This window comes from Gymnogyps californianus, chromosome 20, assembly GCF_018139145.2.
Source record: "Gymnogyps californianus isolate 813 chromosome 20, ASM1813914v2, whole genome shotgun sequence".
Classification (NCBI taxonomy): domain Eukaryota; kingdom Metazoa; phylum Chordata; class Aves; order Accipitriformes; family Cathartidae; genus Gymnogyps; species Gymnogyps californianus.
The window spans coordinates 8,377,375-8,388,744 of record NC_059490.1 but is presented as its reverse complement, the minus strand read 5'-3'; the positions used below and the strand labels follow the sequence as shown (position 1 = coordinate 8,388,744).

Genomic DNA, 11,370 nt, shown 5'->3' with positions numbered 1-11,370 from the left:
CTCTGGCCCAATTTCACAGAAGCACTTTAGCACAACTGTACTTCAAATGCAACCACAGAAACAGTGCACATGCTCAAACTGAAACCCATGGTTAAAAACCTTGTTGGCTTAAGGATACTTGTATATGCACGCTGTACTTGGGCATTAGAGGCTGTTAAGTCTAAGTGCTTTAGTGATACATAACAAGGAAAGAAGGTAAAACAATTTACCTTTTCTTGCCCAACACAGCTGCACAGGTCCAGCACTGAAATATTGGGCCAGCTGTCTATAAGACAAATTTTCTTATCCTTATTCCTTTCTGTCCAGCCACTTTTCAAGAGCGTGCCAAAGTTCCTCCTATTCTTCCCTCTCTTTCCAGGGCTCCTATCTGTAGTTTTGGAACATCTGCCTATTTTCTCTCTCTGGTATTTTTTCTGATTCTCTTTGTAAATCCAGCCAAATGGATTTGCAGCACCAGCTTTCTTTCCTCCTGTTGTTGCTGTCAAAGTCAAGAACAAAAACTTTCTGATTTCAAGATTATTATTGTTATACATTATTATACATCTGACCTTTGAAACATATATTCTCTATAACCACTATCTCTTACTTTGTGCAAAGTTCATCTGTTATCTAAATAAATGTCAAATTTGGGATCTTGTTAAGCCTTTAGCCTCAGTAACAATAACTGTGAATTCTGGAGTTTACTCAGACAGCGTAAGAGAAACATTTATTTCATTGATTTCGACTATTCAACCTTTAAAATTTCACAGAGTATATTTGTTCTTGTGTTATGAGAAAAGAATAACAACATCTCTAGATCATTCATTATTTTGTATTCTTTCACTGTGTCCCCATTTATTTATCTGCTTTCCAAGAAACTTTCCTCACAGGAACATATCTCTGGGCTCTTGATGATTTTTACTGCTCTTTTATGAGTCCTTCTCCAGTTTCATAATAGTTTGGTTGGTTAGTTTTTGAGGCTGCGAAGCCACAAAATCAGGGCCTGTAGCTGCTCACAAAAATACTTTTTAAAAGAAACAGAATCTAAAAGCTGACAGAAGGTATGAAATCCACTATGTTCAGGGTGTTGACTGATAACAATATGAAAATAACAAAAGCACCTACAGAAAAATTATCAACAGAATATCCACCATCACTGGCCACTTGCACCAACCTGCAAAACTTTGTGAAGCTCCTGTTAGCTAACAATCCAAATGTCAGCTCAGATCTCAGAAATGCATGAGATCACTTCAAAGAGTAAAAGAAATGGATGAAGATTGGAAAAAAATCTGCACTAAAAAAGGGCTAGCTACCTTACAGACAGCTCTGAAGTGTGGGAAATTCTCAATGTATTTATTTATAAAACAAAACAAAAAAACCCCCCAACTATGGGAACTGTTTCTAACACTTCATGAGACAGCCTAGATGCAAATATCTAGCCAAGTAAATACAAACCAAGTAGTTTCTTGCCGATTTATATCAAAAATAACCATGAAGACATGAGCTTAAACAATAAGTAGTTTATTTAGCATACTTAATGAATCCTTGCAGACGGTAATTTCCTAAGTCCTCTGACCTTTTTCCAAAAATCCCTGTTCTTATGAATGAAATGCTCTAATTGCCCTGCTTGTGAGGACCAACGTAGGCTACTAGAATTAAACTTCCTCTTAAAAATAAAATAAGATTAGACTGACTTTGGAAGTGACTCCTTCACTGTCTCAGAATCTTCTGGCTCATAATAAGGTTCCAAAATAGGTTTTAATTTCACTTCTTCTGGTAGTTTTTGAGTCTCTTCTCTCCTGCTTCCATCTCTTAAAAGCGGAACCAACGTTTTCCAGTTTTTCCCTGAAACTAGAAAGGAAAGGAATGGTTAATTTTTTCCCCTCCACAGAAACAGAAGAAAATATACAAGTGGTTTAAATAGGAAGCTGATGAAAGAAGCAGAAAGAAGCAGGAAGAAAGGGCTTTGTGGTTTTCTTCCCCATACTGTTCCATGAGTTTTCCATATTTCAGCTGGCAAGTACGGCAGAGACTGATTGTACAATTAAATACTTCTGTGCTGGATGCTGAGCTCCCAAACTATAGGGTTTGGGGCCTCCAAAGTAGCTTCCTGGCTGTCTGGCTGCCATCATACACTGTTCCATCTCCTCAGGATTTACGCATATTATCTACCTTGTAAAGTCTACAATCAGAATTGATGACTCTATGGGGCTTCTATTCCAGAGAGTAAAACTGCTATGTGAATAATGAGCCCACTTAATCCTTTACATTTTTTGCTGACTGAAAAAGCCATTAATTTAGCTACTGCCATTATCATCGAGTGCATAAAACTGACTGCCCTCTAACAAATAATCGATGCTGCTTCTATCACCAGTGTGTAGTCCATACTAGGATTTAGGTCCCGGAAACCCTCACCTCTGCCGGGCTTAATAGAGTAACTGGGATTTCGTTTGAGGTCCCCAGAGTACCCAGGGTCTTCGTTGATTATGCCCAGATTAGTATTCCATGTGGACCAGTTCACTTCATCAACCCTGGGGAGAGAACAACAAAACCAATATCTATTCTAAGGATCACCAGACAACTCCAGGATGACTTTATATCACAAACTGCCACCTCTCAAGCCTCAGATCTGACCCAGAAAACAGATTAAACTGACTAATGTAGACAGTGTCGGCGCACTACTTTTCAGAGTGCTCCAGGGGGAAAGCTCTGCTTCCCATTACCAGATACCTTAATGTTGTTTGTCCATAAGAGATTGTTCATTTGACATACAAACAGGTTACCTAAAGCACCATCTGTAATCATCTTGGCCGTCAGGTGTGACCCCCACCAAGACTTGCTTCCCAGACCGGAACGAGCGCCTCACACAGTTCAAGTAGCTGTTTTCAATATCCAAGATTGTGATGGCTCTCTACCAGGTAAAAGAAAGCAGACCACTGAGAGGCTGCTGTTTCAAAGTCATACAAATCCTGAATTCTGCCTTTATTTTAAAAACCTTGAGCTTTTATCATTGTCACCATCTTAGAGCAGGCATCGTAACCATCTCTGAAACATCACCCTCTGCTAAGATGTCATTAAAAATGCTGAATTACTGCCCTGTGATTAGAACTATGAAGTTCCCTTTCTTACCTCAAATAAAAACTGATGTGCCTTTGAGATTCTGGTAAAGATTGTTTTTCCCTTGCATAATCCCTGTCTTCATAGTCTGATCAGGATTTTCCATCATCAAAAGCCCAAATAATTCTGTCTAATTACAAAAGTACTTCTTTTCTTAAATTCTGAACATCTGTGGAACACTGGGAACATCTGCTCAGGCAAAACATCAGATATGCATGGAAAAGGAACTAATATACTTTTTTTAGGAACTGTTCAAGGGAATCAAAAAGCAGCAGTGACCTGTTATTTAGAAACATGTCAGTTCCTAAAGATTCTCTCTGAAATTTCTTATGATTCCCCACACCCTCCTTCTTGGATAGCAGCCTCACAGAACCAACGTACCTGGAGTTTCCAGATGCTCTTGCTCTCCTGTGCAATTTTGCTCACAGTTTCCCCCATCAGTGCAATAAGCATGTTGAGCAGGAGGATGTATGTAAGGATGACATAGAGAACCAAAAGGATGACAAACACAGACTTGAACCTGTAGTTCTCTGTGAACTCCAGGTCCCCCATCCCAATAGTGAACTTGAAAAGCTCCAAGCAGGTATAATACAGACTGTTGTAGGATGTGCGGCCTCGTTTCATATGGCAGCATCGGGCATATTCAGAGCTATTTGTGTCCTGCCCCTCATTGTCATCTTCAATTAAAGTCACCACAGCTGTTGCAAAAGAGGAATCACATATGCAGGATGAAAATACAATTTGAGATCACAATTCCATTGCAAGCAATGGAAATGAGCATAAAGGTAAGACATGTTGTCTTCATGGTGCATTGTCCCCAGTGAAATTGCTCTATAAAATATTCCCCATAACTGACACCCTCTCAGAAGGTGTTGTCTCAGTTTAATCTATATAGAACAGGATGATTGTTTTTCCATTCAGCTTTGCAAAGCAGTTTGAGACCCAGGGATGAAAAGCTGTATGAAATTACTATACATAATTGTTATTCTGAAGAGATTTTTTTTGTAATTAGGTTAATTTGTTAGTTTTTAGTTGGAAACAAAAAGTCTAAGCCACTTGAAAAATAAAATTTTCTGAGATTCTTTAAAGTAACAAAAAGTAACTCCAAATGTGATATTACCTGTAGAAAATCCCAAGAGGAATACTAGATAGACAAACATGAAGCGACATAAATCTCTAAGGATCATCTGTAACACGGAAACAGAATATTTTTACATTGCTAAAACTTGAATATAAACTGTAACAAAAACTGGTAGAAAATACTGCTTCAGCTCAAGAAGGCATTTGCTGTGAACTGGCTGTTCATGCATTAAACTTGTTTATCCTGCTGAGATGATAAACTTTAATACAGAAAACATTTTTCTCTGTTATTCATGCAACAGTTTACACACATATGCAAGACATATGCATGCCAAATAGTTTCATCTTTGTAAGTATAAACCACATTAAGATAGTTGCATCTTTTTTCCCCTCTTGGGCTAGCTGTCTATGTCATATATAGAGGTTTATTAGCCAGCTACTGCCTCTTAGCTAATTGCTCTGTTTGGCAACATTTAAAGTATACCTAAAGAAATTTCCAGCTGGTAGAAAGCTGTGCCATTTGACACCAGACCAGTCTGTACTGTTCTCAGTCCACTTTCATCCATGCCTATCCGACTGTAGTTATTTTGAAGCAAGGCAGGTAATAATAGTAATATCATCAAGACTACTATAAAATGTATGGATGAGGAGCAGGAGGTTTTTCTACATAACTTAAATTGTATCACTTCACTCAGAAAATAATGGCCAAGTATAGTAGAGCGATATGAGATTTCCCAGTGGCATCGTGGAGGTAGATACGGTGACTTCTCTCCTGGAAATGGGGTTGTTGTCAGCAGTGTCCTAATCTGAGCACTCTGCTGGCCTCATCACCCACTCACTGGACTGACCTTGGCAATCATGACAGAGTAAATGCCCATCTGCTGGAAGCCACGGGTGTAGTACAGCATGTTAGCCCAGCCCAGCGCCAAGGAGAAGACCATGGAAGCCACGTACAGTTCCTGGCCACAGAAGTACAGCACCACAGAGCTCAGGAGGAGCAAGGAGTGAACAAAGCTGAAAGACAAACATGGTCTGAATGCAGAGTGCTGAGCTGGCCACAGGTGGTGGGAACAGAAGAGTCCCATGAGATAGACAGCAGAATGAGGGATCCTCCAAAACACAAAGGAGCCTTGACAGACACTTCCTCTCTTCCCTTCATTCTTTCCCTTCTCAAATCCTACAGTTCCTCTTGCAAACTCCTCAGTTTCCCCACATACAAACTTCTGTAGTCTCATCCCTGCTCTTCCTTGTGACTGGAGGGAAGAAAAGTCCTTGAAAACACTAATTCCTTCAGCACTCCCTCTTTTTCCACAGACCCATGAAATTGCCCTGTTTAGCTGCACTCCAGCTGGGAAGAGAAAGGGCCCAAATTATTGAGAGGCAAAGCTCCCTTTAGGAACAGGAAGATTTCTATACATCCAATGCATACACTCGATTGCAAGTCCAACTTGGAGATCTATTCCTAACTCTGCTGCATGACACAGTCACCGAACTTCTAGACACTTCATTTGCTTTACTTCCACAGGAGGTTACTGATCCAGACCCACTTGTTCAAGTGCTATGATATCCACTGACAAGTATTTTGTAAGGACCCAGGAAATTATAGCAAAGCATCTACCTATTACAAGTGGCTTCAACCAAAGCTACAGATCTCACACACTCATCTGTTTCATGCTGAAATGCAATCAAAGATATTGGAGCTTACAAAAGAACCTCACTGTAGCTGTCAACTATCAGTGTCTTGAATGACGGGCGCCTCTGCACGAAATACTGTATCTGAAAAAAAAGGGAATGAAGACGAGGTTTGCGTCCAAGGAGGGATTAAGTATCCCACGTGAATGCATCAACTAAGCACTGATACCTATATCAGCGAGCTGGTACCTATAAAGCATCTCACGAGAATAGCTCAAAACCAACAGTGGCACAAGATCTAGGGAGGACTCTTCCAGCAACACTTGATTTCTCTTACATCTGGTGTCTCTTTTGAAGACAACCACCTATTCAGTCACTGGTTTGAGGACCTGTGATTCACTGTATGCTCTCCATTGGCTGCCAAGAGGAAGCAGGGGGACTTTAAGCTAAGACAGGTAATCTTTAATAGAGGCCTGGCTATTTGCAATACCCCATTCTTAAGCTTTGGCCAGGCTAATTGCCGAGATGCTCATTGACTTCTAAGGATAGTCTTTTTTTATACAATAGATAAAACTGTATCTTAGCCTCTGGGCTCATTAGTAACCTAGGAACTCCTAATCAGGCCTAGGAAAAAGATTCGTAGCTCTTGACTAAAACATGGATCATCTTAGCAGCCAATGCTAATGAATAGAAAGGCATGTTTGATTCTCTCCTACACCTACTCAAACAGCAAAAAGGAAAAGTTTCAAATATCTTACCCCTCTGAAAAAAAAATAGAGACCTCCCAGTACACTCAGGATCTCTCCAGTCACTCGAAAATATTCCCCAGTGCTGTGACCAAATGTGAAGGGAGGCTGTATAAGACAGGAAAATAGATGTGTTCAGCAGAACTGGAGATAGAAAAGTCCTGCCCTTGCCAGCAGCTGAAAGCAACTTCGTTTCTGGGGGAACAGGTTAAGTTCCTGAATGTGTTGCAGCAAGGGGGCAGGACTGGGAAGCAAGCAGGATCAAAATCTCCCTTCTATCTTCAGGAAAGATGAAAATTCTGATGTAAGGAGCACACATTCAAATGGGAGGCAGATCTGGGATATGATGCACTGCGTGGTTCCCCTGATATATGACAGGAGTAACATACCTTTTCCTTCTTCTCCACAGGTCTGTAGTAAGCAGCTGCGGTGAGGATGATGATATGCAGGGTATAGACAAAGAAGTTGAAGTAAAATAAGTGTTTGACAAACCGGTCCCATTTGTCTTGCAGCAGCCTGTTAAGGGGTTCCACCAGCAGCATCTCATGACGGTTCTGAGCAGAAGGAGAAAGAGGAGAATCTTGATGGGACCGGTATGTACTGGGCTTTGAAAACAGCAAATTATATTCATCTTCAGCAAATGTTCCCTCTAGTACCCTTAAACTCAGGAGGGGAGATTGCTGTTTTACAGAAATGAGGCAAAAGATGCACTGTGTGGAACACGGAGCTCTTCCCCAACAGTCCCCCAGCCTGTGAATAAAATGCCAAGGAGGTGCATACTCACTGGGGTTTCACTACTGTAGGCAATAATCTCAAGCACTGAATTTTTCTCGCATGTGTCTATACAGGACAGGTCATAAAGAGATGAGTGGACAGGTCCATAAGCCCATTCAGTGAACTTCCTAGACAAGTGTCTGCACTCGGAATCTTTGATCTCTCGTCTCAGGATGTAAGCGAAAATCTAATTGCAAAAGAAAAATACAACCAACATTTCAGTGCTAATGGACTTCTAGTTCATCAGTATCTCCACAAGACAGGATGGCTAATTTCTCCCTAGTTTAACTGTGCTGAAGCCAAACCACTGGAGCACTGCAGATATCAAAGTCTGAAGTGAACACAATTCATTTTCTCACTGGATGCTGGGAGATGAGAAATACAAATACCGCTTACAGCTTGCCATTATCCGTTTCAAAACTGCAAGAGAAAAGCAGAGATGTACGTTACACATCTCTGAGCATACAGTCATTTTGAATGGGGACGGCCAGAAGATGAGTTATATCAGCCAGTCAAAAGTACAAGGCCTCTAGTAGTTCAGATAGCATAGTCCCATTTTCTGTTTCCACTTGGGCTGCCTTGCATACCAGTGGTATATGAATAATGCCAGCTGCGCACAGACACACACACGCTTCTTAGCCTTTAAGGACTATGCAGTTTTGCCTGTTAAATTGCAGCATCAGTTCCTCTTAACTAAAAGGCCCCAACAATAAGCAGTGATAAAATCTGTCCTGCATAAATGTTTTGCACGTACTCTGTGTAACTGGATAAGGTAATGGGACAGTTAAACACATTTGCTCACCTACCCCTATCTTCCCTGTTTTGGCTGCCAGAGTTAATGGAGTCAGCCCTTTCTTGTTGGTGAGTTCTTCCAGCTTCAGGATTGGATTAATTTTGGCACCAAGGATCAATATGTTATTGTACATCTTGGTAACAAACTTGGTATTATCCTTAGTATTATCTGCAATCTCCACCAGTGTGTGCAGGACCATATTGCCCATGGAGTCCTCAGCGGCGATGTTGGCTGCCTGGTAGGGGTTCTCAAGGAGGAACTTCACAATGCAGAGCTGGTTGGTGCAGGCAGCCAGGGACAAAGGCAGCTCCCCTACGGGCAAGTAATGGGAATGAGTGGTCAGAAAGCCCATTACTACATGTGCATAAACAGAAAGAAGATCATGTTGCTTTCATCTTTCACCATGAGGAGAAGAGGTGAATTTCTCTGTCTGATATAGCACCAATTCTTGTGATAGCTGTTAGAATCACATTTTCTTTGCTTTAACTGCATCACAGAAACACGGCTGCTTAAAAAAGCACTGAAAGGAGAGCTAGCAGAAGGTTACAACCTTTCAAAGGATACAGTGCCCAGAGAACAAAGGGATGCAGACACCAAGCTCACACCGAACACCATCAACTACCAACTCTGTTTCTTTATAATCTTTGGGAGTAAATATTTGGACTGTGGTGGAACAGCCCATCTGCTACTTCTGAGCCTCCAGTCCCACATAAACAGGATTATTTAACAACTTGCACTTGGGATAATGCTAGGATAACTCAATCAATAAAGCCCATACTGTGCTCACCCCTACCAAAATAAAAGCCAGGTTTCCCTTTGATTTTCCTGAAGAACTCCCCACAGGCTCTTGCATGAACATCTGCTCCGTTCTGGACCAAGAGCTTCACCAGGTACATGTTCCTTCTCTCAATGGCGATGTGAAGTGCAGTCTGGCCTACAGAGACACTCATCAGACAGAAATCTTCAACATTTAATACAGACTGAGAGCTTTCAGGCACCACAATTCATTCAGCTCCATGTAAGATGGTGGAACTGAGAGCTTTGCAGACCAAAAAGCTCTAGAATTGAACAAAAAAAGATGGCACAGACAGCAAATGGAAGTCCCCTGAACTTGCTATTAAATCACTGTACATCAAAAATGGAAGAATATTGCACCTAACAAAACGCTGCCCTAGCACAAATGCACTGATTGTTAATCACACACTGGAACTTTGGGGTGCTGCATCCTCAGGCATAAGGCCTTATGCATAAGGCCGTTTGAGAGCCCCGCCTAACCCTATCTTCAGTCTTATCACCAAAAGTATTTACTGTATCAGCTGTTTCTCTTACCCTTGTAGTAGTTGTCAGTATACTCTGCATTAACAAACTCTTTCAGGGTTCCAGTTTTCCTTGCAATATCCAGTAGCAAGGGAATGGTATCATTTTTCCCATCATGTAGATTCAGCATGGCTTTCAGTAAGCAGGTTTTCCCAGTTTCTGGCTCTATAACACAAAAAATTGCAGCTATATAGAAGTGATTAGAAACCTACCATCTACTCCCAGGCATACAGGAATTAATGAGGTTCTTTGCAAAAGACAAGAAAACTCATTCAGAGTTGCACAGAAAATTTCAACTTTTCTGAATTCTCCTGTAACCTTACAATCAATGGGTTGCCCAGTCAATAGGGAAGTACTGGCTGTTAGAGGACCTCCTGCAGACACTTAACACAATTACGTTTTTTTGTTTTCATCTCAGGAGCACTACTGGAAGAAGAAGAGGGCAACTTAGGGTACGTGACACTAAAGGGTACCTTTGAACTCATCATCTGTGAGATGCTTCAAGGTTCTATTAAGGTAGAGTAGCAGATCATCCAGGTCCCTTGTGTTGCCTTGGGCTACAGCATCAAAGATCCTTCTGCGGTCATAAAATTTGAAAGCTTTTTCTGAGCAGCCTGTGATGGAATCTGTAGATAGGAGCCTAACAAGGGTAAATTTCAGTTACTTAAAGTGAGATATTTAGCAGACTTTTTATAAACTACCAGAATACTGTTTTTCATTTGCTTGTGTGAAGTAGTAAGCACTACAGATTAGTATAGATGGATCTGCGAAGTCTACAAGATCAACAAAGTCTGCAAGCAACTGTCCTGATAAAATTATATATCTGTTGCTGAAAAGCTGAGAACAAGACTTAAAAGAGGCATTGAAGTATAGCAGTCTAACTGCAGGCCTGGGAGCCAGGCAATCCCATGTTCTCATTCTGAGTGATGTCCATCCACTGAACAGTCTCAAGCAAGTGAATTAAGGCCTACCGCTAATTTTGGGTAAAATATCCATGGACTAAATTTTCAGAGATGTCAAGAGACAACAGCTATTGTCACAGATGCAACACTCCTTATTTTGGCATAGGAAACAGTGAAACTGAAAAAATGGGCGTGCTCATGTGGAGAGAACAAATGCTGCTCTAAGAAACACAGTCTGCAGCTGTCAAACTGTTCATTACACCCAAATCTTACAAGGCAAACTTACTTGTGAAGTTTCCCCCTCTCCAAATTGGCATGAAATTTGACGACAGAAGGTGCCATCAGGTGATCCATCTGGTAAAAGGAGTCCATGGGAGCCATGTCCTTGTCACTATCGCCCATCACAAACCGCCCACGTCTTGCAAAGATGTTGCTTTTGGGTGGCTGTGCCTTGGTGCTGAGTGTACCCTGGAGGCTGTCAGGCGTTTCCAGCATGGAGTCCTCCCCATCCGTGTGTTCATCTGTCACGTCAGATTCCTCCATGTCAGAACTGCCAAATTTCTTCATCTTCCCAAGAATGGAAGACATGATGAGCAGGCAGTCTGTGAGGAATGACACAAACACCTCAAGTCAGCACTTTATGGGGCCATGAGTCCCCTTTTGCCTAGGACTAGTCTCCAGAAACAGCAGGGGAGGGATTGCTCTCATCCCAGAAGTGAGACAGATGGACACATACTCACTATGCCTAGAGTTGGAACAGTTTAATAGGTCATTACCTCCATGCTATTTGTTACTGTCCCCACTGCCCTTACCCACTCCAGAATGGAGAAAGCAAGCCAGAGTGTCCCAGAGCTTGCCAGCCACCTCACTGCAGAGCTGACTACTTCTGCTTAAAACTAGTGCCTCATCCACCTCCAGTCTTTGTTAAAGCCTGAACAATCTCAAACCTGAACAATCTCTGCTTTTCTTCTCTACTTTCTAACTGTTTTGTGCCACAATATATTCTCAGGATTATATGAGGCATGTGGAA

General features: G+C 41.6%; 1 protein-coding gene across 1 annotated transcript; it reads right to left on the bottom strand.

Moving 5' to 3' along the window:
* Positions 1 to 1,479: 1,479 nt before the first annotated feature.
* Positions 1,480 to 10,928, bottom strand: TRPV1 (transient receptor potential cation channel subfamily V member 1). Its single transcript, XM_050908846.1, has 15 exons — positions 10,627 to 10,928; positions 9,912 to 10,078; positions 9,451 to 9,603; positions 8,915 to 9,055; positions 8,135 to 8,433; positions 7,339 to 7,515; positions 6,944 to 7,108; positions 6,567 to 6,662; positions 5,882 to 5,952; positions 5,025 to 5,190; positions 4,217 to 4,283; positions 3,478 to 3,794; positions 2,763 to 2,890; positions 2,395 to 2,510; positions 1,480 to 1,830 (listed from the first exon to the last, which is right to left on the bottom strand). The coding sequence occupies exons 1-15, from the start codon at positions 10,926 to 10,928 to the stop codon at positions 1,664 to 1,666; spliced, it is 2,532 nt and encodes an 843-aa protein (XP_050764803.1). The 3' UTR covers positions 1,480 to 1,663.
* Positions 10,929 to 11,370: the final 442 nt, after the last annotated feature.